This window comes from Paralichthys olivaceus, chromosome 2 (genome assembly GCF_024713975.1).
Source record: "Paralichthys olivaceus isolate ysfri-2021 chromosome 2, ASM2471397v2, whole genome shotgun sequence".
NCBI lineage: Eukaryota > Metazoa > Chordata > Actinopteri > Pleuronectiformes > Paralichthyidae > Paralichthys > Paralichthys olivaceus.
The window spans coordinates 9,075,655-9,103,640 of NC_091094.1; the positions used below are offsets into that span (position 1 = coordinate 9,075,655).

Below are 27,986 nucleotides of genomic sequence, written 5' to 3' on the forward strand. Positions count from 1 at the left end.
ATTAGAGTGAAGTTACTGAAAATCTTTGTAACATCTTCTTTCCGGTGTTGCACTTTGCAGACGGTCCCTGCGCTGTCGCCACAGCTGTATGTAGATACCTGTCCGCTCGTCTGGATGAAAACAGCCTGTGGCCGCTTGTCTTTGGAACCACGGTGGGAAAGAGGCGTCGTCTGTGTTTCATCAACCTTTTCCCTTGTGCCGTATTGATCCGGGAAGTTCGAATCTGTGCATACATTTCCAACTGTACCGAACTTGTGAACTTCCTCATCTTCAGTTCCTGCTTCAGCGAGCTGCAGTCAGTCCAACATGTCCTCCTCCCTCCACGACTCCGCAGAGAGATTCATCGAATATGTGAGAACTTCTGAGAGAATCAGCGTGAAGGAGCTTCGAGTCATCTACCATGAGTTTCAAGAAAGGTAGGCAGCAGAGAGCAGTGTGTGTGTGTGTGAGATGGCTGTGATAGACTATGTTGTGTGTCACACCCTCTGTTGTGTTCACAGAGAAGCATCCTGTCACCACAACTTCAACAAAGTCCTCTCTGCTCTGAGGAGTTCCAACAAAGTCTGCATTAGAAACGACATCATCTCCATAATAGATGGAGCTCAGGTAGGATTCGAGTTAACTCTGGATGTGTTTCTCTGCAATGAGGGCAGCAAACGAAAAGAAGAAGCAATGTGTTCTTCTGTTTCTTTTCCTGTAGCCCAGAGATTACTGTGACCAGTGGCGGAGGCCCCGGGCCCCTTGGCTGGAGAGCCCCAGCTGTGGCCCTGAGGAACAAGCTGCACCCTCCCCTGGCCCCTCCACCCCTTTGGCCCCCACGCTGATCTCCAAGAAACAGCTGGCCTCAAGGGTCCTGAAGGAGTTAAAAGATAACAGGTGAATACACTTGACTCTGAGCCACACATTCATTATTCCTTTATTAGTTCTATTCATTAATAGAAATTTATTTAAAATGTAAAAAATTAGTTGCTTCCTGTTTCTCACATGAGAAGTTTTGATGTTTTCCTTTGGATACTAAACTGAATATCTAGAAGCTTTGGTAGACTGTTACAACCGTTCAACATTTTCAGTGACATCTGATAAACGAAATCATTAATTGAATCAGGGCATCAGACTGCGAGCATTTATTTTTGGAGACAGTGCAACTAAATTTTATAACTAGAAACTTGCAAACGTCCTCCCCCGTTCGTTAAAATCATCATCATATAGGCTCTCATGAGCAATACCAGGAGCGAGAGAATCATTGTGTGTGTGTGTGCACTGGGAGCGAGGGGGAGTCCACTCACTCTCACACACACACACACACACACACACACACACACACAGATACACACAGTCAGATACGAGGAGCAGGAGCAGCTCGTGCACCTGAAGAACAGTGAAACAGTGAAAAGACAGAACACTCCGCTCCACAGCTCCTCAATGATCAGAAGGTCGGTTTACACCGAGCAGAAGTTTCCTGTTTCCTCCCCCCACTCCCCTGCTGACCTGCTCTCACTTTAACTAATAAACACCACAAAATCACCACAGGTTATTAGGACCCGTCAACCAGTCAACATTTTGTTCAACACAAGACGTGATGCTCACAGTCAGGACTCAGTGTTAAAGTGACCAGAGCGATTTGTGTTCCGACACCATCGATTAATAACTAAATACACGATTGTGCATTTGTCATCATCCCAATAACAAACAGAACAAATGAATGTGAACTAGTTCATTTTTGGAACTGTGATGGAAATTTGACAAAGCTTCAGAAATCTGAGATCTGAGAATAATAGTTGTTGAGGAAGTTTTGACCATCCTCACACATTACTGTATAAACCACTGTATATTATATATAGTGTATATTATATCTGTACAGGAGAATAGTGTCTATCTAATTCCACAGATACTCCCTTCTCTCTCTTAGCAGTACCCATGGTCAGGTTATAGATAAAGGACCAACCAGTTGTGCATTGTGTCTATGCTCAGGGACTTTCACATCTAACTCAGCTGCCCCAGACAGAGAGGCACCAACTTCAACTCTTTTGTGTATTACACCAGTGGAAAGACGTATGGACCCAATGTGGTTTAGAAATGCATATATAGACTTATCTATCCAATAGGATGCTAACACCTACATGCTATGTAGAGAGTGAGAGCCATTCATGGATGTGCTGTTAGAATGGGTGATGCAAGTAGAGGAAGATATTTGGGGAAGCTGGGGGAGACATCTTCAGACTTGGGGGTGACAATCGCTCATGTTACTCTGTTAGTGTTTGTTACATTGTTCCACCTTCTGGTCTCCTTGAATCAAGTCTACACGAAACTCTTCTGCATAAGACATCAGCTGCTGCCTGAGTTTTCCTTTCACCAGCTTCCAGAAAACTTTCATAACAATAGTCTTTCTGTGTACTTTATTCTTTGTAGATAAGGTCAAACAGTCATACAGTATGCAAGCATTCTGCAGTGATCCTAGCGTGTGAAGACAGTGAAATGTGAAATCCCAGGAGATAGGAAACAGGCTGAAGGGCTCTCAAGGTCAAGGCGGAGGAGTAAAAGTACAAGATCTTCATTGTTAATATTGTACATCCAAGAGGGCCAACTCAGAACCTCTCAGAACCTCTTCCAATGTCAACCACCAGGATGCACTGAGTTTATTTTTATAACAGTACACGCTTCTCTCTTGCAGGAAAAACCTGATGGCTGACAAAAAGGGCATCGAGATCACCTCAAACCCTGAGTCACGCGACGGCAAGGTTCAGTACATCATGGAAACTCTCAGAGACTATGTCCTCAGGTTCCACATTGAAAACAAGGGCCCAGACGCCGTCAACTTCACCTTCTACACTCCCCTGCACAGGATCCGCTGCTTCACTCTGGAGGACGAGAGGAAAATGACCAGAGCCTGTCCCGTCTTCCTCAGTCCTGGTGAGACAACATCTGTGTTTTGATTGAAAAATATAATATATACTGAAGTAATTAATACTTATAGCACCCTCTTGTGGCTTTATTTTTCCAGGAGAAAGTTATGAAGTTGTGGCTCGGTACAAGCTGCATTATCATGGATATTTCTCTTCCATGATTTACTTCGAGTTCTTGCCAGTTGATACCGAATCTGAGTCTGAGCCCTTCTCCATCGTGAGGGAGATGGTCGCTGATGCCAGGACCCCTCTGGCTGCGGAGCTGGGGCCTGTGGCTCCTTACAAACCACGTCGGGGGAAGTTCGCACACAAGCCGGTTGCAACCAAGGTAGTGGAGGGAGAGCTTCCTGAGAGGCAAGTTATTAAAATCTGAAAGTCGAATGGCACTCAGCAGAGCATTTACATCCACCAAGGTCCACCAGTCTCCTTAAATTCAATCAAGCTAATTGCAAATTGCACACACTCATTGACACCATTCATCTAAATAGTCCTGATTCGTTTAATGAAGATCAATGAATTATTCCCTGGGAACCTGGTTAAAATGGCAAATGCAGTGTTAGAGACACTAACAAAGAATCCTGGACTAGTCGTTTTCCCTGGTCCATGCCAGACATTATACTATACTAATCCTCTGTTAACCATTTCATATCATATATTTGATTTGGAGTTGGCTGAAGCAATTTTCTTCACGTAATTGAAATTGATCAACAAGGTAACTGTAATTGTTTTCTATTGATGCTGATTACAATCATGTTGCAATGATAAATGTTTTGTTCTTCTCTTCAGACTCTTTTTGCAGAATCTAAAGAATCTAAAAACAGTTAAATTAGGAGACTTCAAGTACCCTCATTACCTAAAGATACTGGCTAAACATAACCTGGAGGACTCCGAGAACCTCTCTGCAGCTGCCAGATCGAAACTGAAAACAGTGAAGTGAGAGAACCAACTGATTAAACGTAACTATGTCTGTTTCGGGTTAATTGTCTTTCTTTTAAAAAAACAATGCTTGTGTTTGTTCTGTGCCTCCAGGACCCACCTCAAGGGTCCCCTGGAGATGAAAAACTACCGTCAACGGTTTAACCTCCTGCTGCACCTGGAAGAGATGCAGATGGAGGTGGAAATCAGGAAGTACGACCTCCACAATCAAACCCTAACTCAGGACCAAAGCAACGGAAAGCTGCTTGCACTCGAAGTAAGACAAGCTCAGTTCAAACATGTTGCCCTACTGTTGTTTTAAGAAATTGAGTCTAGTACAGATGACTCAAACATATTTTCTTATTCTCTCACAATTGAAGTGGAAAATAACTGCGGTGGAAAACTATTTTGTAGTTGAACTGTTTGGGACCTGCCTTTCTGTTATATACATATATATATATATATATATACATATATATATAGCATAACATATATATATATATATATATATGTGTTATGCTCTATCTTCAAAGGAAACGTATGCAAATTAGTTTCCTGTGTTAATTCCCGTCTCAAATGGCGCCTTAACCAGTCTGAACTGGCTCAGACAACATCCTTAGTTCTGTGATATTTGTATTTTTCCGTTTTCGTGGCGTGGCATTGTCACAGGACATTTACGAGGACATTTACGAGGGGGCTGGCAGAAATAGTCCCAGAAAATGTTTCAATCAACTGGCCTTTTGGTTTTTACATTTAGACCCTCTGAAAAATTTCAGGAAATTGTCCAGGCCTCAGTTCATGTCTGAAATCAGTAATCTCTTAAAACGTGCACAAGACTTGTTTTTGAATGAGACCCATTCTCTTGTTTCATTGGTGCCTTTGAATGTATTTTTTTTTATTCTGCTGATATACAATATATTCTATCTGTTGTCATTTGCCTCTGAAAGCTCCCTGATCTATGAGCTCAACATTTTATACATATATATATTCCAACAGGTTCCTGGTGTTGCTGAGAATCGTCCATCTGTACTTCGTGGAGACTGCCTGAGGCTGTCCAAATCTGGGGACACATCAAAGCCACTCACTGTTTACACTGGATACGTTCACAAAGTCGAGCTGGATAGTGTGAAACTGGCCTTCTCTAAGCAGTAGGCGTTAGATTTAAGATACTCGTCTACTTGAATTCCCAGGAAAAAAGGACCTGACTCACATGTTCTGCTCACTCTGCTTCTTTCAGGCTGTTGGAGTTATTTAACAGCAACATGAAGTTTGATGTGGAGTTTACTGTCAATCGTTACCTTTTGAAGCTGCAGCATCGGGCGGTGGACTTGGCAGCTGAATATAATCTGGAAGACATGCTGTTCCCATCTGGTGCAGCGACTAATCCCTCCCTGCCTATACTCAGGTCTGATGTCAATACACAAGAAAGAACACACAAATACAAAACAAAATATCACTAATTGTTGTAGTGTTGTCTACAAATACACAAAACAGGCCAGATGAGATATGTAGTTCTTAGTGAGGTTTCCTGATTAGTTGCCACCTGACTTTCAAAACTCAATTCAGCCACTTGTATTCTTGTTTCATTATTTTAGTTGCTATAGAGCTTGTGACCATAGGTAAGGGTCAGAACATAGATCTACTTGTAAATCGAAAGCTTTGCTATGTGCTTCACCACCACGATCCGGTACAACACCCAGAATACTGCTGATGCCACACAGACCCACCCGTCCTTCATCTTCACCTCATTTGTAAACAAGACCTCAAGTTCTTAATCTTTCTTCAGTAACAGGGAGTTTGTTACTCATTTTCATTTAAACATTCACAGTGTTGGACATTGCTCAGCAGATCTGCTTCACCACTGTCTTTTGTATTTGAAATATCTCACCAGTGTGGATGGTGTAAAAAAATCTTCTGTCACTGTCTGTTACTCTACAGGATGTTCAACTGTGATCTGGAAGAAAACCCGGAGCAACGTGCTGCAGTCCAGCACATTGTAGCCGGATCGTCTAAACCAGCTCCTTATCTTGTGTTCGGGCCTCCTGGAACTGGAAAGACAAGCACTCTGGTTGAAGCTATGTACCAGGTATCAAGTATCAGTAGGTTTTATAAAGAACTGAAACCACCTGCAAAAAAGGGCTTATTAAGAAGTCTTACATTTCATTTCCAGGTGTCTTAAAATGTAAAGAAAAGCTTTAACATGATGAGTTGCTTTTTTTTTGTCTGAATTAAATATTTTTATTGTTTCTCAGACAAAATAATGACTTCACCTGGACCTTTTTTAACTTCACCAAATGATTAATTATAAAATATTCAGCAGAATAATCAAAAGTTGAGTCAGAGGGCTGGAGTGATATTATTTGCTGGATTAGACAGATACCTGTTATCTCACATGGGAGATTTCTGTGTTTTGTCTGAGCGTTTCTTGATGTATTGAATTGGGTGATCCTCATCTAGAAAAAAAGTGATGTCATATATTTTCACCTGACAATCACATTTTATCAATATCGTAGTCGGAAATCTGTCGACAGTTGTTGCGCTGTTTGTGGTTAATGCCACTTGACACGGAGACACTGTCAGTCATATCTGATTAAACCACACCCACGAGAGGCAGATTAGCCTTCAGAGCTAAACATGTTTTAAAAAGCCAAACTTATCATATGTCAACAACTAGGAGTTATGAATTTGACTTTGCTTGCATTGTCAGGTTATCATTGCAGATCCATCAGCCCACATCCTGGCTTGTGCACCTTCAAACAGTGCATGTGACTTCCTGTGGGAGAGACTGATGGTGCCCATGGGTCATCAAAAGGTTTACCGCATGTACGCCAACAGCCGAGACCCTAGGAGTGTCCCCAAGCACCTGCTGGTGAGCATTATCGGATCTTATGAACAAAGTCTTAATCTGTAAATGTTATAGAGTGTATTTAAGGATGGAGGATATGATAATTAATTTACAGTCTCCGGTGTATGTGTGTATGTTCATTTTAACCTGTGATGTTAAAAATAAAAAATACATTTAAAAGAAAAGAAATGTACATGTCAGTAACTCAAGCAAGTACACCCACATGTTAACCAGTCTTCACCACATGTTAATTCCAGAAGTTGTTTATCAGGTCGATCGGAGTAATCGTATTTGTTTGTTGAGTGGTTGGTTTCTTGAAGAACTGAAATCTGATTATGAAGTTAATGAGTTAATTTTTCTTTCTTCTTCCAGGAATATTGTAACTGGGATGAGAAACAGCAAGAATTTGTGTTTCCAGGGACTGAAATTCTGATGAATTTTAAAATCTTAGTCACAACTATGTACACAGCTGGCAAGTAAGAGTTGTAGTCATATAATTATTATCAATATTATCTTCTTCGATTCTTTACATCATGATTCATGTTGCACTTTTATCTTTACTCTTGTAAACATTTCTGTTGTGGGTTTTTGGTTTTTAGACTCGTGTCTAGAGGAATCCCAATGACTCATTTCACTCATGTGTTTGTGGATGAAGGAGGCCAGGCGGTGGAGCCAGAATGTGTCATTGCTGTTGCAGGTAAGCTCAGAATATTAGAATTATCAGTATGCTACATTCAGGTGGTCATTAATCATCACAATTTTGAGTCGCACTGGTAAATATCTTAATGACATTTTTCATTTGATTTGATGTAGAAACCCATAGAGCTTAAATTGTATCTTTTAGGAGTTAAAATAGTTAAAGGAGATATGAGCTCACGAAATATGAACTTTTTTGGGGACAGTGACTTTGACTGCTCATAGAAGTCACAGAGAAATTAGAAATAGGGTCATTATCTACCAGAAAATGCCAAATATGCTTGTGAAAAATGCTTGATTCACATTGTTCAACATGTTCACTTTGTGTCACAGGTCTGCTCGACTCAAAGGAGGGTCAGTTGGTGCTGGCAGGAGACCCCATGCAGCTGGGACCCATCATTCGGTCTCCTCTTGCATTGCATCATGGACTCGGTGAGACGTTACTTTTTCTAGAGGCATTTCATCGCACTGTGTTGTGCTGAACTCCAGAGCTTCTCCTGAAAGAAGACGACCACACTCGAGAGCTTTTAACAAAGGGTTGTTGAGCAGGAAACAAAAACGTGTGATTTTCGCAGCATACATCATTTTCTGTCTCCTTCTTGTTCCATCCAGACGCCACTAGTCACAAGAACACTGCGGACATTTTCCTGTTGTTGTGAACGTGTTTGACTCGGACAAAATCCTGCTACGATCTTCATATGTGAAAGCCAAAGTTCATGTTTGTGTCTGAAAACAACCACCACAGCGGGTTTGATTTTCTTTTCTTTGTCTCTGGTTTTATAATTCAATGATCTGCAGGACTTTCTCTGCTGGAGAGGCTAATGAAATATAACGATCTATACAAGACAAGTAAAAACCCCCGCTTCGTCACCAAACTGCTGAGAAATTACAGGTACATCTCTCAGTTTTCTCTTGTCACAGTTGTTTGGAATGAAGGACTTTTGATGGTTAAAACTCTTCTGCTTTTCTTGTCTCAGGTCTCACGCTGCCATTCTGAAAATCCCCAATGAGCTCTTCTATGACAACGAAGTGCAAGAGTTTGCTGACAAGCGGGACCGTGAGATGTACTGCAACTGGGAATACCTCCCGAAAAAGGTGTGGCCCTATGTCAATTAAGTTTGTTTTTTTTCATAAAAAAATCAGAAGTTATCCCAATAACTATATCAGGAATTCTGAAAATGTCTGTAAATATTTATGATGAAGTAGTGAGCATAGTAATGAGCATAGTAATGAGCATAGTAGTGAGCATAGTAGTGAGCATAGTAGTGAGCATAGTGAGCATTCTCAGTGAGCTTATTCTCATGTCAACTTGCATATAGCCGTCATTGTTGTTTCTGGTACATGCTCATGGATACAAAAGTTTCAAAGAGTTAAAAAAAAAAATCTGTTTAATGACTTAAAATGTTGTTTGCATGTGGACGAGACCAAAGGCAGAGGAAATTTTTAGTTTTGCAAATATTGCATAATTTTGTACAGGGCATTAATCTCATGAGAGTCTCTTTTATCATGTCATTATCAACACTCATTATCTAACTTAATTGAAGACAGGTCCTACCTTCAGACTGGCTCAGGGAACAAGACAAAACTCACCAAAAATACAATTATAAAAAAAATATTATTAGGATGAAGGGAAAAGCCCTGAGAGGTCTGTTTAAAGAGAAGTACATCTTTTAGGACCACTCTGTCTGTATATCTACAGGGTTTCCCAGTGATCTTCCACGGGGTGATTGGGAAAGACGAGAGAGAGGCCAACAGTCCATCTTTCTTCAACGTGTCTGAGATTGAAGTTCTGGTCGACTACCTCACCAAGCTGATGGAAACGCAAGAAAGGAACGGTCTCCCCAAACTCACTGCGAAACACATCGGCATCATCGTCCCCTACAGGAAACAAGTGAGACTGCGCGGCATATGTGTACAGTAGAGATGTGGAGAGAAAGTTTGAGTTTTAAAGGATATTATGCTTCTTTTTTTTTTTTTTTTTTTTTTGTGTATATGAAAGGTCTGCAAAGTTAAAAAGCCCAAAGTCTGAAGTAAAGGGAGCTTCTCTCTCTTTACATACACCCTGCTGTGTTGAACACCCTGTTGTGATACTCAAGCACTGCAGCCCTGGCAGCTGAGAAGGTCATTCTTGGCGTTGTTGTGGCAGAAATCTCGTAGCTGGATGATTTGGGTTTAAATACGTATTTAGTACTTGAAGTGTTTCAGACAGAGGCTGAAAAGAGGAGCTGCAGCAGTGGACAGTGAGGCTGTGATGTGTTTTCTGAACATTAGACTTTGTAAATCTTTTGAAGTTATAGCACAAATTAAAATGATCAACCTGAATATGAGCATGATGTGGTTCATTTAACTAGTCGTTATTTTTCAAATAGGTTGAGAAAATCCAAAAAGCCCTGAAGTCTGCCCCAGCACTGCGTCAGTGGAGTGAAGTCAAAGAGATCAAGGTACGTAAAGCTGCCTTAAATACAATACACTCATCTGTTCATCTGATACAAAGAGATTATTTAAGATTGTGTTGATTCACCTATTTTTACACATTTTGCGATATTTTTCCTAAACAAATTGAAGAGAATTTCTCTTTGCCATGATGCCAGGTGGGGTGTGTGGAGGAGTTTCAGGGAGAAGAGAGGAAGATCATCATGGTGTCGACTGTCCGCAGCAGCATCGACTATGTCAAGATGGACAAAGATTTCAACATCGGATTCTTGTCAAATGAAAAGGTCTGCCTCCGTACCATACTATACTGGTGCTGAAGAATTTTAAAATGTTTATTATCAATGTCATTGGTACCTGGAGCATGAGGGGAAAGAATCTGAGCTTTCCAGAATAAAGCCTGTTCAAATTACAACTTTGCTCTGATAATATGGACTTTTTTCTCATCAAATTACAACTTTATTCTCATATTATGACTTTTTTCTTATTAACTTACTTTATTCTCATAATATTACAACTTTTCTTAAGTTCCACTTTTATTCTCATAATATTATTACCTTTTCCCTAATTTTCATAATGTAATATATAATAATATATAAATAATAATTCTTGAAATCTCAGAATTTTTCTTTCTTCAAAATGGCCCCAGTACTCCATCGTAGATTAGAAATAAATCCTTTAATGATTGTATTTATTTTGCAGAGGTTCAATGTGGCTGTGACGAGAGCCAGTTCTCTGCTGATTGTTGTGGGAAACCCTGTGATCCTCAACAAGGACCCCACCTGGGAGAAGTAAGTCAGAGCTGGCCACAGCTGAAATCAGAACCAGACAGAAACCAGACAGAACTATTTCCCCTTTAGGGTCTTTTTAAGTTGCTGTTCTACAGCGTTTTATTATAACACACAATTTTCTTAAGGTTTTTGAGCTTTCCGAGTTTCAGGTTTCCTTTTTATGAGCACCTTAAGGACATATCCATCATTATTACTAAATTTGGATTGTTTTTATTTGCAGGTTCATCAGCTACTGTGTGAAGGAGAAGGGTTACACTGGATTTGACTTGAAGGATGTAGAGAGCGAGGATGATGTTGTGTTTACACTTGCAAGTCTGAAGATCTGTGTGGATTCTAAACTTTAGTTTATCTGTAATCTTTTGAAAAAAGGCTTATACAACTTGCACAAAGCGGAGAAATGAAACATGTGCCCTTTCTGCCTGTGTGTCAGGTCCTTTCACAGAGGAGAGCCCCCTCCAGCAGGACCCACAGTGGATAAAGCATTAAAATGAATCCACAAAACCATCTGCAGTGACATCCCACACTCCTAATACACATTCATATACATTAATGCCAATAAACAGTATTACAGATTTAACCACACTTGCATCAATTATTTAGGAATATATATACATATACTTTACTGACCTTTCTATCAACAGTTTTGCATATTTTGATGACACCATTCTGTTTTACATTTTAATGCCAAAGTGAATCAATGAATCTGGTGTTTGACTTTTCTGTCTTTGTCTCACGTGACTTATATAAAGACCCTGGGTATTCAAATAAAAGTGAGTTCGATTACCTTTAACAAACAATTGTTACACAAATCCAAATGTGACGTCTCTGTCTTCTACAAAGAACTGACCAAGCATGGCGAGTCGCTCTTGTCTCAAAAATAGTTTATTAACAATGTTCATGTTCACTTCAGATCAAACAATCACTACAACACTTTCCTGTTTACAAAGCATTTTCACACTGAGCTAAAAATCTGGATCCTTTATCGTTTCAAATACTTCCAGAGAAAGAAAGAAAAGTTACAACACTGAGCAGAAGCTGTTCCCAAAGACGATGCTGCTTTAGTATGAGTGTGTGTGTGTGTGTACTTTAAAGACCCATCTTTTTCTCATGCATGCAACAACATTGTAAGACCAACTTTTGAAATAGTGGCGTAACATAATCTGCACACAGATACACACAGCAGTATAGTACATGCTCTTTGTGATATGTTCGACACCATGTTCAACCTTCTGCTCCTCTAAGGGAATGCTCTCATCACGTATTAATCTTGTTGACATCCGAGAACATCATGCCACAACTAGAACACACATAACTCGAAGCTTCATTGATAAAACTCTTTAATCGAAATCGTCTGAATCTGTTGAATCTTGTCTCAGTGTGCTGTTTGTTGTCGCAATGAGTTAAAATAAAGCCCCCACCCTTTAAAGGTTTGAGGTAACAACATCATATGGTGCTTGTGTGCGACTGTAACCAATGCCCCCTCTCTTCTTCATCTAAAAAATAAAAAATAACAATACACCTCGGCTGGGCCATGGAAAAATCAGTTATACCTTATGTGCTTGTGGCCAGTAGAGGGTATGAAGTTGTATTTTACATCATAACAGATACAGACTTTGCCAGCTGGTGTGTTTGGTGCCCGTCCTGGCGTGATAAGGACGTTTCATGCAACATCAAAGATTGTTTTGGCCCCACACACACATTTCTCCACTTTCTCACGACAGCGACATGCAACCAAGGGACACGTAAAGAATGAATGAGCAACAGAGGCGGAGTACAGAGCCTTCACGTCAAATAATAGTTGAGTAATACACAGTTGATTTGTGAAAACAAACTTGTTGGCAACAATAACCATCTCCGAAGCATCAAAAATGTCAGCGGATGCAGACAGAAGGTTTCTGGGGATGTTGGTGAAACGATCTTATAGATAAGACTGCATTTATAGGTAAAATCTTAATATTTATGCCATAAGAGCTTAGATTTCAGCAAGCTGACGACACCCTCTGCTTTTACCCGAGTCGTTCAAAGGTCTTAGAGCTTCGTGAAACAGGTCACAGAGGTCACTCTTGACCTTGCAGCTGGTCTACCTGGTCTGGGAGAGGACAACCAAAAGGCACACCAGAGCAGAGAAGGCACCATGAGGGGAAAAAAGAAACCTCTCAAAACGAAACCAAACTCCTCCGAGACATGGAAAGAATGTCGCCTGACTGGGAACATCCACACGCATAACACTTCCATGACTGGGCTAACCCGTTCAACACAAACACACAAACACACACACAGCGGGTGTGACAGGCTTGTGTACATTGTAGTGCAGTCACTCTCAATGAACAAAGAAGGGAGGTTTCATTAGACCGTGGCCTTCATGTGATTCCTGTTTCGGCTGTGTCATCTCCCCTGTTGCTCCGAAACAGCTGTTGTGCATAGTTGAGTCATATTGGCTCGTGTCTCCATTAGCCTGTTCTCATCCCTCCATCTCAGAACGCACGTGAACAATCTTTTGTGAACCATTATCACGTTACTGAGACAGCTGCTGTCTTATCTTTGAAGTGAGCTGACTGGAAACACCTTGAGGAGACAAAACAAAACGGATTCAAGCAACCATGTTATTGTGCTTGACGATTCGTCAACGGAGCTGAAGACTTAGTTGTGGCTTTGAAAATGAGCTACTGTACAATGGAGGGGCCTTTAGCTGAAATGTTAGCTAGCGGACAAACACGAGAAGTCGATGGTGGTGTACGAACTTAAAAAAAAAAGGCACTAGCTCTTGTGGGCAAAAGATATCAACGTTCATTCTCTATCCTGGCTGCTACCATGAGAAACTGAGCTGCTACGAACAGGACAAGACGTTATTCATGAAGACGTGTTTCACAAGCTGAAAAGGTTCGTGAAGAACAATATTGCATACAAATATGTGCATCTATCACTGTCGCGTTACATTACAAATGCAAAGAAAAGAAACAAGTAGGAAAACATTCTATGTGTATTAAGAGATTTCTGAGAAAAAAAAATTCAGCAAAGAACATTAAACATCAATTTTCTAACGATGGTTGTAATATAGACAAAGTCTGTTTCCTGTATAAGGGGTGTTTTCAATCGATTCATCTGCCTGCATCTTATCGTTAATTGCGAAATACAGTACAAAGATGCCATTTGGTAAAAGGTCAGTTCTTTTCATATGTTTTGCTCTTCTTCTATTGGTTGGTTGTTTCTCAATACGTCTGAACTGCTCACAGCAGCGCGCAGCCACTCCTCTTCTTGCGCTTGCGGACTTGCAGCGCCGCCCTAGTGGCCATCTCGAACACTTCCCGCACACCGTCCTTGGTCTTGGCGGAGCACTCCAGGTAACCAAAAGCACTGATCCTGCCGGCCATCTCTCTGCCTTCCTCCGTCTTCACCGGCTCCTGCAGGGTCAGATCACACACACTGTTAGGGACTGTGGGAAATTGTTAGATGTGAGAGGAATTAAAGTTTAAAGATTGTGTGTTTTTTTTCTTTTTGGAAGATTTTGTCTCAATTTCTTCAAAAAATAGAAAAGAGTTTTAGATTTGTAAGTTTAAGTTTTGTTCATAAGCACAATATTGACATTCTTGCATTCAACCTGAGTATTACCATTTTACACTGTTTTATACTTATAAAGTAAATCTCTTCTTAAAACATTTTTTTTGTGTAACCTAGTTTTATTCCCCTCTGTTTTATGAACTGATTCTCTCATTAGCTACTAGATTTCAGAAAGAAATATTGCACAATGCATTAAATCATTAATTAATAAAACATTAACTTTAACATGATCTAGTATCAGTTATTGTTTTCAAGGCATAGAAATGTTAAAGGTTCTGTGGATTGCGGCTTTTTTCTTTGTCATATTTCAGCTGATATTTCTTTTTAAAATGTATTATTTTAAATTAAACTATTTACAGAAAAAATAATTATAATCAATATTATATTAAGATCAATATTAAAAATAATATTCACATGTTCAGTCCCCCGTGTTTTTTGTTTAGTCCCTTATAAAACCAAATATGCTAAAATTGTACCAGTGTTTTTAAGGTGATTTAAACGATTTGAAATGAAAACCTCATCAAACAGATGAAAACTTGAAATCAGAGTCTCAAGTAGGTGAATTCATGAACCCGACCAGCAACATCACAGCTTGGACATGCAGAGCGAACAGTGTCCGTGTGAGCATGTAAATCTGAAACACTTGAACTGATGACTTCATGCTGCTCTTTGTCTCCTGATTTCAGAAAGAAAAAGCTGACAGTGTCGTCTGAAAGAGCTGGAGACAGACAGAGAATGTGCCTCAGTGGCATGACGTGTCATTCTGTGACACAGACAACCGACATGTTATCGTCATCGTGGTTTGACCTAAAGGCCAGAATCAGCCTTTATAGAGTCAGAGAGACGACAGACATCAAAACAGCTGAGATATGTAAAACTGATACATAGCATTTCACCAATTTGAAAAAATTGTTGTAGACTTTACTTTGCTAGTATTGACTTTTAGTTTTCTACATTGTAATTTTAATATTTGTTATTTTTGTGTTCTCCATGTCCTGGAAGAGATAGTCCTCCTCCAGTTAATCTTTCCTCAAGTTTTCCTATTTTGTCCCTATCAAAGGATGTTTGTGTTATTTTTCTTTCCACGTTGAAAGTGTAAAAATGTATGTTAGGTAGATTTATAATTTTGAACTAAATAAATAAAACTGGCTTTACTAATTCACAACAAATGAGCTGTTTCACAGTATGAAGTATTTGTCTTTAAAATATTTCCAAATGTTTCTAATATTTCTGTTTTTGCTTGAGCTTCATGAGGGAATAAATCTAAATATTTCATCATAAAGCAACAACATAAAGAGTAAAAAACTTTCTGAATACGTCATCACATTCTGGACAGATTATGCTGTAATATTAATGGGACAATTCTACTATTCTGGGAGACATATTTCATAATTAAACATTGAGTAGTTTAAATAAACCTTCCAAAATTACATATCTATTATTTCCAGGGCAAAATATGAGAATATAACAGAATATTATTTTCCCCTTTCTATTAATTATCTACAATATTTTACTTATCAAAACAAATTCACGAATCACAAAAAGCCAGACATGTCTCACTTTTTAATTCAAATTAGCAATTTTTGAAACATGACACTGTCACTATTCACAATCTCCATGGAAGCTGTATTCGTAAAGGACATTAATGGATGAACTATCCCTTTGCTCATGTGGTCAGTAATAGTTGACCAATATAAACCTGCCACTGTAGAAACAGTGGTTACCCTTTGAAATGATTTAACCGTGTGGGTGTGGACCGCTGCTTTAACAAATAGCCCTTCACCGCTGCTGAACACCTCGCAGACTAATATTTAAAGGTCGTGAATATGAGCATTAATAATTCAGACTCACAAACTGAGTAGTGGTGACATGTGTCTACGCAGCACATTTTGAACAGGTGTTCCCGATTACCTCCATCTACAGTTCATTGACCTTCAGGGAGACGTCTGTACCTGCTTCATCTTTGCCAGCTCTCTCCTCGTGTGCTCATCGTTCCTCAAGTCCTTCTTGTTCCCCACCAGGATAATGGGGACGTTGGGACAGAAGTGCTTCACCTCAGGCGTCCACTTCTCAGGGATATTTTCTGTCCCCAGAGAGAGAGAGAGAAGTGAGCTGAGATGCTCAGGAGAGAAACTATAAAAAGGGCACCTTTTCACCGAGCAGAACACTTCTCATGATGGATTGCTCTGCACACTGCTCCAGGCAAAGATGTTTTAGCTGCACTAATCCCACCCCCCATCAAGGCCATTAAGGCTTTTAACAAACAGCTTGCTTAGCTGAGATGAATCGCCTTGTTTCTGTGTAGAATACAACAGTGATTTACAATTTAAAACCAAGAAGCTAATAAGTTAAATTTAAAATAAAACCATGCAAATAATCATCAGCTTTCTGATTTCTTAGTCTCCATGTAACTCCTGAGGTGATCATGGCAGCATCATTTACAGCACCACAGGAATAGTTCAATAAATATGGTTCTGCATAAGGACATTTCTCTGGCAGTCATTTTGAGGGCTGTTAAGTTTGGGATGATGCCCTGGTTTAAGTAAAGGTTATACAAATAAAATATATCCAAACAGGGTTCTGTATGTAAGCAGTTGATTACCCAAACTGTCAGGGCTGTCGATGGAGAAGCACATGAGGATGACATCTGTGTCGGGGTATGAGAGAGGCCTCAACCTGTCGTAGTCCTCTTGGCCTGCAGTGTCCCACAGCGCCAACTCCACCTGGGACAAAACAAAAGAGACAAGAAGTGAAATGCAGCAAAAACATACATCTGTGTACACAGCAAATTGAGAAGAGTTGAATTCTTGGTGTTAAAATAGACATACACTAGTAGAGTTAATTATACTCTGGATATAGTTAATTCATTATAATTAACTCTCAGTTGATATGGACAAACCTTTTTTTTTTTAAATTTTCCTTTTACTGCTTTTTATCTCCATGTTTCGTTCATCTGTGTCATTTTTTAGACAGCTTCGTAATAGGATCCTGTCTTAAGGGCTAAAATTAAAAATGAGCTGTCAACCCAGACTTGATGTAATGTTGCTCACCGTTGCGGATGAATGCACAAACATTTAACCAGTCAAAACATCATTAGTGATTAAGTTCTTTCTTTCTCATCCACCAAGAGCCGGAACTATTTGGAACACGACATACGAGTCTCAGCGCAGCAAATTTCCTAAAAGGCCAAAGTGAACCATGGGACATTTTTCTGCACCGGCCACACAAACATACCAGGGATTTTGATCATAGCTTTAGATTTGTGCATTTCACTGAGGCTGCTGTTGTGTATGAGAACGTCAGTGTGCAGATATTTACTTCTTGTCACCGGTAACTCTGACCTTATCGGAGCTTCACACATCTGTTATGTTGTCAGTGCTGTGGAAATGAACTTGGGGAACGGGCCTCATCCCATTACACCGCTGATTAATTCAATTAGGGAAAGTGGGAGATTAGTGAGCATCAAACCGGATACCTTCTGTCCCTGAGCAGACATTAGTTGCCTGTCTTCTCTCCACTCTCCTGCTCCTGAGCTGACTCACTGTTTTCAGGAGGAGGAAACTTCTGCAAAGTTTCGAAGCGCCGGAGCGGCTGCATGACAATGGATTCTGCTTTGCCCACAGAGAGCACATGCATCAGTCAACGGGCCCAAAATAGACGTTTGCAGAGGCAGTAGGGTGGGAGGTGGCACACTGGTGAGACGAGATGAGCAACCGGAGCAGTTAGGTTCCCAATGGACTTGTTGTACACGTAGCAGAATTTGTGGGAAAAAAAGAAAGAAGGGGAAATAACAAGCTATTTTTAGAAAATGCCCAATCCACTGAGAGCGAGAGAACGTTTATACCCTTAGGGGGGTAAAAACTTAAATTTAGGGGCTGGGATCACAAATCTTTTCCAGCGGGTTGAATAATGGTCTAATTCCTATGACAGCCGTCCTCTAGGGACATGGGGAGGGGGGCGACTAAAGAAGCCGACGGTTATATCTTTTTCAAAATGATCCCCTTCTCGACAGATGTCCATCTTGAAACTCTAAGTTTATATTTCCTGTCCAGAACACAACAGTTAACCCCTCCCTGCCTCCCCTTGTCTAACTGTGACCAGGACAGGAAATGAGAAACATTTATCAGACAGGAGGAGGAGGGTTTTGAGGGAAGGAGGGCAATTGCCAGGAGACATCCCTGTTCTCTGTCTGAACAGGAAGCTGGGAAGTCGGGTCATTTCCTGTTTTTGCCAAGTGGTGATCCTGCAGCGGTGGTCGGCTCAGGAGAACAAAACCCCCGACGTAAGAGGCCGCCTGCGACTCAGACTCGACCTTCGCTGAAAAATCACTGTGACTCAAATTCAAGATGCCACACACCCTCAGGAGTGGGTCTTTAAGGCCAGGTCTGAAATCACTCCCCATTTAGTATATAACAAACTATATTTATTACCTGAGAGTGTGAAATATATGCACTATATTGAAATCATGCATCGCAGCAAAATGAAAGTTTTTAGACTTCGTTGTTTTATAAGTTAACTTCTTGTTTGCACCTGAAGTTGGAGTGTGCCACATTGTGTCTGCAGCTTGTGATCCCTTAGCGTTGAAGTTTTCTGCGTGTGGCCATTCAAATAATATAATAATAATAAAGTATTAATCGTAGTATGAGGATTCACATTTGCATTTTATATTTTGTAAATGTCATTGGTCATTATCTTAATTCAAGTTCTATATATTTGGTTGTGTTTGTGTTTTATATAAAGTTAATGCTTAAACTGTAAAACATCAAGTCTCAATTAAATTTCTTTGTCCTAAAAGTTTGATAACTTCTCAGGAATCATTATAAATGTTTTATAATTGGCAGCTATATCACGTATCAAAGATTTTTGTTTACTTCTTTTACATACGGCCCTTACGCAGTTTTGATAAATACTTTGTGCAGGGTACCATGTTGTATTATAACACAAACAAAGGGACTTAGAAATGGACTTCTAGTCTTTCTAGACTTTCTTTAGTGTCAGATTTACAAACCTGCTTTCCATCGACCTCGATATCAGCGATGTAGTTCTCAAACACTGTGGGGACGTAGACTTCAGGAAACTGATCTTTACTGAAAACAATCAGGAGACATGTCTTTCCACAAGCTCCGTCCCCGACGATCACCAGCTTCTTCCGAATGGCTGCCATCTCTGTCGGGAAACAAGAAGAGCGCCTTAGAAGTTCTCACAAATTCAAACAATTCACATTCAAAGTGTCAAAAATTATCAGATAAGAAATACAGAAGGAAAAGAAACTTCTTTTTTTTTTGCCGTCGAGGGAGATTTTATCTGTCAAGCGGAAAAAATAATGTAGGCCAATCAACAGTCACACTTTGTCAACCGTGTGTGTTTCCTCTCTACAGATATTTAAATTATTTGGAGACTTTGGAGACAAATCACAGCACACTAAAATGTTTCTCCGCTCGTGCTGCGTGGGGCCCAAAACAGAACACTCTGACATCTCTGTGTGACAGTCCTGCATCATGTTAAACCTGTGGGAGATTGCTTTGATCTGCACATAGTCACAGACAATCAAAGTCACAGACCCAGAGACTACAGATCTGCAGGAAGGGCAGAGGAGGAGGAAGATAGAGGAGTGAGGGAGAGGAAGAAGAGAGGAGGGGTGTTGAGACAAGCTGGGACACAAAGGAATGTGCTTCTATCAGCTGGTGGAGGAGCTGCTGGTGTCCTGAGGCAGACAGAATGATACTTTTCTGCTGTGTATTCTTTCTCCTCAGGAAAACTTTGGTAGTAGCACAAGGTTGTAATTATCTCTAAATTATTTTTGCATTACAGGAACAAGAGCTCAACCTGCCGGCCCATATGTTGTTCCAGGCGAAATTATGAGGTTTACACAGTTGTGAGCATGTTGTAGTGCAAATAAAAAATCCAATGAAAGCATTTCCCAACTAAATAACATCATGTCATCATGTACTTTAGATGCATCTCTGTCATCAATGTTTGAATTTCAAAACTGCACTTCAGGTAGTTTCCTCAACAACCCCAAGCAGCTCTCAGGCATGCACTCAAGTCCAGACATTTTCAGAGGGGCCTGTATGTGAGAGCGCAAATGTCTGAGTTGCCCCACACATTTTTCGGAATTTCCTGCAATGCCCCCACCCCCGAAGTAAAATATCCACAAAATGTCCAAATGAGCCAGTGTGAGAATACAGAAGGAAAATATATAAAAAAATTTCCCAGTGAGCGAGTGGGTGTTTGGATCATGTTTCTAACACATGACGTACACAAGACTGAAAAGACGCAGACAAAGACATCAACTTGGAATGGTAACAAGATATTTTGGCGATGAGAGCCAACGCCAGTGTCAAATATTTAAGGTGTTGTTGCAAACGAACACAGTCCCCTGCTGCGTTCTTCATATGTGAAAGACAAACTCCAGTAAATTTTCCAGATATTTTTTTCCCAAGTAAATGTCTGAAAATGCCCACTTCAGCCGGGGGAGGCTGGGTGAGGATGAGTTAGTGGTGCTGCTGATGGATGAAGCTGGAGCTCTGCTGCCTGGGAGCAGCTGTGCCTTTAGTCATCTGGCTCCTCATCTCATCCACTTTCTAACAGACAGTCTTGACAACAATCCTCCTCACGAGGGAACTCACTTCTCAGAGGGAAATCCTGTTTTAGAGCTGTGGGCAAAACACAGAGCCGAGTCTGCCCCTTCAACCAATTTAACCTTTGACAGGATGTGTAGCAACACCTGTCTTTTCAGTAAGTAGCGTCAAAACACAAAATTCATCATAAAAAATGTCTTGAGTTATTGGTAAAACTATAAGTGATTTGGTGCCATAACAGATGAGTAGATTCCTCTAGATGGCCTTTTGGGGATTTTAGGGATTTTATTGAATAATAGTTTTTGGGAAATATACTTGTTGCCTTTCTTTTCTATAGTTGGATGAGAAGATTTATTCCTCCAATCAGCTTAGAGACTTAAAGACTGGAAAGTGACAAAGTCTTGCTAAACTGAAGGAAAAATGTCCATTCTGGTTTCCAAGAGCCCAAAGTTTGTCCTCAAGGATTTTGTTTTGGGCGAGCAACAGTCCAAAACTCAAAAATATTCAGTCTTAAACAGGAAACCAGCAAATACTTTAACTTCTGAAGCTGGAACCTGGAAGATCTGTGGTCCTATTTCTTCAGACAAATACTCCATTTTTAGAATCTTCCATCAATTAATGAATAGATTGATAAAGTAATTGTGAGCTCAAAGCCACATTTTAAGGTTAAAAGTATCCAATAAAAGTGAAATGCAGAATTTATATATACTGTACATATATAAATATATATGTAAATGGGTGTACTTGCAAAGTGAGCAAAGGAAGCCAGGAAAGAGCCACCAGAGTCAAAAGCAAAAGAAGCCAGGGAGGAAATTATTACCCAGCTGTATTTCCATGTGTATTGAGTCTTGGCACAACAAGTAGCCGTACTGGAAACTTTGGGTGTGTTGGTGTGTTTGACAGTTTTATTAACATCTTGGTTACTCTCCTGTTCTTAAAGAGAAAGTGATCATAGTTTTAATTATATTTCCTGCCTTTTACCCAAAGGCCAATGTTGTGTGTTCCAGCCGCAGAAGTGGAGGCAAGAGGTGCCACAGACCTGAGTTTGAATGTAGGACACTGCAGCAAATTACTGAAGGAGTGCTCGCTCCTCTTATTTCTACATAGTCGTGCTGCGTCCATTTATAATGTGCTTATCTCACTGATATTTCCATATTTTATTCAACATCACATTTTCACATCACTGCGCAATATGTAGATATTAATAATAATGATAAATCCTATTGTCCATCTATGAATCCTATAATCATAATATTCTACATCACAAAAAGATTTGACATCTGCACTCACTTGTAAGAGCATTTCAATTTAACTGATGTATAGTACAATACAACAGGTTTTCAATAAATTCTGCCTTCATTTACACAATGTGTAGTGCCACAGATCAGACGCTGGCAAATGGCTTGGTTGACCAGAACGGCATCCTTACGTCCGCCCTAAGATGGACATCACCTGGAAAACAACACGGTGAAGAGCTATGACGGCTAAGCTGAAAGAGATGGGTCCGAAATGGAGGCCCAGGACAGACCCAGATGGAGGCGGATCATCGATTCCTAATTTCCCTCAATAAACGAAGTAGACTGACTGATTGACTAACTAGCTCATCAAGGATTATAATGTTCTTATTTTGTCCATCTCTTTTATCTGAGTTAAGGGTCACAATATATTAGGAACACCTCTACGTATAACTCAGAACAGTTGATTGCAGGATTGCTGCATTAAATGGGATTGATAGTAACTGTATTCATCTTGTGCTTCACAGAGAAGTGGACCAGATATTGGCCTGAACTAGATGATGGGCTCAACGCCAAACAAGTGGGAGACAGCAGCGCCACGGCCTCAGAGGCTCACCCTGTGAAACAAAACAATCCACTTCCTGTTCTGAGAAGCTTGGGAGGAGCTTTTTTGGCTGCAGTTCTGTTTGGACAGGCCTCAGCAGAGCCGGGACACAGAGAGAGGACTGCCAGAGGCAATGCAACACATGCTAACACGCACATGCACACGGTCCCTGTCTCTGCACGACTCAGGCATAGCGTTTCCTCGGTGGCGGTGACTGGGAGAAAACATCTTGACAAAAAGGAAATTATGCATCACAAACAAGCCGAGAAGCCGAATACTCCAGCTCCCCATGACTGATGCCTAATCCTGGCACTGATGACAGCACCAGCTGAGAAGGAAGTTTCAGCAGCTGCCAGCATCAAATGATTTTCACTGGTGTCGTCGTCCTGATCAAACCTGTTCATCATGATTTCAGCTGCCACTCGTCCGCTCCACATTCATATCAAAGCCTGACCTCCCTCTGATTCGACCATTCGGCATCAACTGGCCGACCTTTGACCCGCACACTATTGAGTGAAAGCAAAAAGGTTTTCACTAGGAGATAAATTAATTCATGGAAACCAATGAATTCCAACACCATTCTGTCGCCTCTGCACAAACATCACTCAGTTCAGGGCGGAGGCTTTACCCATTTACCCATCGCTCTGACTCTAAACAACACCGCTGAGATCCAGCCGCTGCTGCAGAGAGATTTGTTCCAACATATTCACGAAGCCTTCAAAACAAGCCGAGGTTGAGCAAAGACCAACGATAACTGTGAGGCAGGGGAACACATCAAAAAGAGGAATACTGGAAGAAAAACAAACAAGTTACCACTGAGTAATATGAACTGACTTAACTGCTCTTTCAGTCAAGATTCTCAAGATAAAAGTCCACATTTTATATTAAAGTTCCAACAGAACTCAAAGAACAAATATGACGCCTGTTTTTAATGGTTATCTATTTCCTCCTAGTGGGCGTTTCAACCCTTTTATCAGAAATGTTTCCAATACTGCTGAAGTTGCCAGGTCAGGCCTTGGAGAGTACGCAATCTCACACCACATGACGTCCTTAAAGTAACTTTCACCCAGATAAAACTGTGAGTTATCATGTCGTCACCTGAAACAACTCCAGGGTGTAAACCACCACCCACTGTTGTGGGTCTTCTTCTTCTCCTCTCGGTTTACACTCAGTCCCAACTAAAACATCTTTGATTCTATTGATATGAACTTGTTGTCATTCAGTCCCACATTAAAGCTGTGATCCAAGAAACTGCAGCAGCCACTTTTTACTATTTTCATGACTAAACTAGAATGGCACTCAGAGAGCGCAAACCTCCAACAAGGCCCAACAGTCCCCTTGTGAAACCACATTTCAATTCACTAGATTCAGGGTTAATAACGAGTTCTTCCCAGACTCATTCCTTTCACCAAGTTTCGTGGTAATCCGTTCAGTAGTTTTTGTGTAATGCTGCTAACTATCAAACCCAGATGAAGCTTAAGTTAATCAGTGAGTAATGGAGATAAAGTCATACTGAAAATAAGAGTCAGAATTAAAGGTTGACAGATGGAGAAGCTGAGGAAGCCTCAGCAGTAAATGTGAGTTTGTAAAGAGAACTCGCTCTGACACTGGAAAACACACATTAAAACTTGATCCAAACACAATACAAGGGACCATTAAAATACACAATAAAGCAAAGCACCATTACATCCTACAACTATTTGAGCAATGCCCCGGGTTCATGAACATGCCACCTCTCTTTCTTTTTTTCGGAGGTTTCCTGAGGCTTAGGGGCCAACAGGAGTTATGCAACGAGCTGAGCGGAGTTAGCGGCGGGCGGAGCGTGACCCGAACCAGTGAGGTGCAGCTCCCTTTCAATCTTCGCACGAATTTAATATCGACAACATCGCTGGACGAGCATCAAACGTCCAGCCAACAGAAGGCATGTGGTGTCTGACATGATAATGATAATGTATTTCTTGTTCTGGTACTAAGCTTGATGGGAATCAAGCTTAAGCAGGATTGTTTTGCTCGTCTAACAGGCTTCACAGGGCTGCGCCTCTTTCCCTGACATTCTGCACTGGAGTACACTAAAACACACAACTATACACAGGAGCTTTAAACAACCTTTTCAGTTAAACTCTGGCTGCAGGTTAGACTTTTAGAGCAAAAAAAACAAGGCTGGATTTTCACTTTTTCAGTTTGTGCAGAGAAATATTTGCAGAGCAATTACCAGTCTAGCATGCATCTCGATGGAACCACACTAAGTTTTACAGCAGGATAAAAATTACTTTAATATTCTGCAGAGACATGATTTTTACTGGATGCAAAATGCCCTATGGCTTCGTGGGCACCTCAACCACAACTCATTTCTAATAAGGTTGATGTTTTCCCCCCAATTCTTTTCTCTGGATAAACACAAGGTAACAGGCTCTGTTGTTGTTGTTGTTGTTTTCTGTCTGAGAAATGATCCAAAGTTCATGCTGCCAACATCACCTTAACCCAAGTGTGAGAAAACAGATCACATGCAGATATAAACACGACCACTTCCCAGAACACAAGTTTAAAAGCTTGGTTTTTTTTTAGGACAAAACCCAGAGATTTTCACTTTACTGTCACAGCAGGGATAAAAAACAGCCAATGTTTATGATTTTGAAGCTGGAACCAGAAGATATTTAGTATTTTTGCCCGATGTATTACTCATGCATTGTGTAAGTGAGGATCCACATCAGATTTATAAAGTGTTTTCAATTTTGTTGTTCTCTGCCCATAAAGAAGAGCTTAAAAGCACAACCTTTACTCAGAAGCAAAAAAATCAAAGAGATAATGTGACGTTTAATAATAATAATGATAATAATAATTAAAAAAAACTTTAAAATAATCAAATATAATAATACTATAAAATAAATACTGTAATAATTATATCAGCTGATGTAAAAATCTTCATTGTGATATAATATTTGTCGATAATCTAAACTGTGATGATTACTGATAATAATCTAGGGAACATTTAGTGGGTCCAGTTTCTTAATATACCAGCCTGAGATCTTCTGATAAGGTGCGATAAGATAAGTTGCTGTCAGGGCTGTGGAATAGTTCCCTTAAGGAACTTGAAACATCACTGTCTGTTTTCAAATATCTCTCAAAACTTAGTTTTACCAAATTAATTTTACATGGTTGGTTTTTGCTATTATGTTTATTTTATGATTTTCAGATTGTGATCTAGTATAATATAATTTGCTCTTTAAATGACAATGTATTCATTTGTTTCTCGTCTTTGGGAAGCACTTTGTTAAGGCTGTTATGAATTGTGCCATATAAATTAAGTTGTTGCTATTGTTACTGTCATTATAATTATCTGTGTGACTCTGAGAAATGGGCCAAGGTTCATAAACTGGCAGAGGCCATGTGTGTGAGTGTGAGTGTGTGTGTGCGTGCGCATGTGTGTGATTGAGACAGAGCAGACAGCCTGTGACACTGGCTGCTCCACCACCTTAATCCCAATGTAAAAACATCTTATCGGACTAAATGCGACAGGAGCAAGGTGCAACGTCACACAGTTGGCCACCGCTCCAAAAAAACTAATCTTATAAGAGCACGTCGAGCATTAATGACTGGCATGTGGAGGCTCCTGGGTACAAGTAAGACGCTGTGGACTCGAGAGCATTAAATTGAAACACTAGTGCTGAGCTCTCTTACACAACAGCAGTGAAACACACAGCAGATCAGGTCAGCTTCTCACATTCTTAGGGCGGTTGTTACAAACACAGCAGCTCCTCAGACTCACTGAGTCATGGCTTTACTGGTACACCCAAAAAAAAAAAAAAAAGATCCAATGTCCCAACAACGAACCAGCCCATGCAATCAAAGCAGGTATGATGTTTGTAATAAGTACATCACATTTTCACAGAATATGAAAATAACATTAGAGATTGTTATATAAAAGGTATTTCGATGTTGGGTGAGAAGATTGATACCATTCTCAATTCTATGGATTGATGCGTTTAGAAGTTTCCAGTTTACCTCGCAATCATGACAAGACTCCAGGAAGTCACTGCTCCCAGGAGTCGTCTGACACACAACTTTACATGAAACCACTACTTTTCATTTTGACACTGCTGGAGGAAATAAACAAGCTTCCTGCTTACTTTATGCTTATAAACCAACTGTCTCCGTGAGTAAGCCGGTAGCAGTTGGAGCGTGATGACTGCATTCAAACTTAAAGACAGGGGATGCTTTGTGACAGAATGGCTTTGTGACACCTTCTGAGTCTTTTGTCATTGGTCTGTAATGTCAGAAAACAGTGATAATCACCATTAGTTACTGGATGTTTTTGTCTCAGCAGCAGGAGAAAACCTAAAGACAGCAATCTCACCTCTGGGAGACTGTGAGGAGAATTTCACCCATGTTTTGGACTTTTTAATTTCAAGATGAATTAAAAGATTAACTGTTAACTATTACATCCTGATCAGATGTATTTTAATCATGTTTTAAGTAACTAAAATTAATTCTGTTTTGTACATTTGGATGATTATTTAACTCTTTAAAGTGTCCGAAAGTAACTGATAATGTCCGGCACAATTTCCCACAGTCAATTTTGACATCAACTTAACCTATGAATAAAACTGTCAATCATTTTGTGCACTTCTTCCTACTACTCTTGCTGTATCAAAAATATGTTTTGAATTGTTGCCAAATCTATTTTGATTTTCCAATCGATCTGAACAACAACACAACATATAATCATTTCCTGTTAATCTTAAGAATGACACCTTCCTGTTTAAATCACACTAAAAGCCCAGAATTAGTATTTCAGGCCACATATGTCTTGACCCAACTTCCTCCTAGATAACTCAAACTCTAACTGTTTTACTGTTTGCATTAGCACAGAGAGGCAGGAGCGTTACTAGCGAGGAAATGAAGAGTTCCCAGGAATAGAAGTGGCTCATTAAGAGATTTGCCATGAGGAGTTGCTTATTGAGGTCGCAGCAGTTGCACAGACTGTTCACACCAACAGGATCTGATCTGCTGCTCTGAAGAAATCAACTGTTGAACACAAACACGTCCTGACAACTGCAAACACACTGGTCTGCACTTCATCACAATCAGAGGTGAAACTATCAGAGGAAAACAAACGAGGAGAAGCCACCACCTTATTCTCTGAGAGCCAAGTAAGTGATCTGCAATTAGTCTCAGATCAGAGCCCAACTGCAGCACTGTGTGTGTGTGTGTGTGTGTGTGTGTGTGTGTGTGTGTGTGTGTGATATTTACCTGTCAGCAGCCAGATGAGGTGTTTTTATATTAATATCAGCCCCAGCTCGCTCTTTCTTCTTGGTTGTGCCACACACACATGCACAGTGCACACACTCACTCACTCACTCCTTGCTGCAGTATTCGCTAATTTCACAGAGAGGCTGGTGGAAACCGGGGCAGAGCAGCAGGATCCTCC

The 27,986-nt window shown here is 40.4% G+C and overlaps 2 protein-coding genes across 3 annotated transcripts; one reads left to right on the forward strand and one right to left on the reverse strand.

Moving 5' to 3' along the window:
• Nucleotides 1–59: 59 nt before the first annotated feature.
• mov10a (Mov10 RNA helicase a) lies at nt 60–11,389 on the forward strand. Of its 2 annotated transcripts, none has more exons than XM_020096672.2 (22): nt 60–163; nt 275–416; nt 501–606; nt 701–876; nt 2,672–2,910; nt 3,002–3,257; nt 3,690–3,836; nt 3,933–4,095; nt 4,815–4,966; nt 5,056–5,223; nt 5,757–5,904; nt 6,526–6,687; nt 7,036–7,139; nt 7,263–7,360; nt 7,693–7,791; nt 8,158–8,251; nt 8,337–8,454; nt 9,059–9,250; nt 9,729–9,800; nt 9,951–10,076; nt 10,492–10,580; nt 10,801–11,389. In XM_020096672.2, the coding sequence occupies exons 1-22, from the start codon at nt 115–117 to the stop codon at nt 10,922–10,924; spliced, it is 3,024 nt and encodes a 1,007-aa protein (XP_019952231.2). In that variant the 5' UTR covers nt 60–114; the 3' UTR covers nt 10,925–11,389. The 2 variants fall into 2 exon arrangements, with proteins under 2 accessions (XP_019952231.2, XP_019952232.2); XM_020096673.2 differs by having other exon boundaries at nt 134–152.
• A 55-nt stretch (nt 11,390–11,444) lies between these two features.
• On the reverse strand, nt 11,445–27,984 carry LOC109635489 (rho-related GTP-binding protein RhoA-D-like). Its single transcript, XM_020096674.2, has 5 exons — nt 27,809–27,984; nt 19,147–19,304; nt 16,741–16,861; nt 16,091–16,221; nt 11,445–13,981 (listed from the first exon to the last, which is right to left on the reverse strand). The coding sequence occupies exons 2-5, from the start codon at nt 19,300–19,302 to the stop codon at nt 13,808–13,810; spliced, it is 582 nt and encodes a 193-aa protein (XP_019952233.1). The 5' UTR covers nt 19,303–19,304; nt 27,809–27,984; the 3' UTR covers nt 11,445–13,807.
• Between the last annotated feature and the right edge of the window lie 2 nt (nt 27,985–27,986).

Bases quoted from the DNA above. Each gene is read 5' to 3' on its own strand.
- mov10a (XM_020096672.2), top strand. From the start codon at position 115: ATGAAAACAGCCTGTGGCCGCTTGTCTTTGGAACCACGGTGGGAAAGA. The intron at 877-2,671 runs GTGAATACACTT...TCTCTCTTGCAG, and splicing joins AAGGAGTTAAAAGATAACAG to GAAAAACCTGATGGCTGACA. The intron at 7,361-7,692 runs GTAAGCTCAGAA...TTTGTGTCACAG, and splicing joins ATGTGTCATTGCTGTTGCAG to GTCTGCTCGACTCAAAGGAG.
- LOC109635489 (XM_020096674.2), bottom strand. From the start codon at position 19,302: ATGGCAGCCATTCGGAAGAAGCTGGTGATCGTCGGGGACGGAGCTTGT. The intron at 16,862-19,146 runs GTTTGTAAATCT...GTTTTGTCCCAG, and splicing joins TCGAGGTCGATGGAAAGCAG to GTGGAGTTGGCGCTGTGGGA. The intron at 13,982-16,090 runs GTACAGACGTCT...CTGACCCTGCAG, and splicing joins AGCTGGCAAAGATGAAGCAG to GAGCCGGTGAAGACGGAGGA.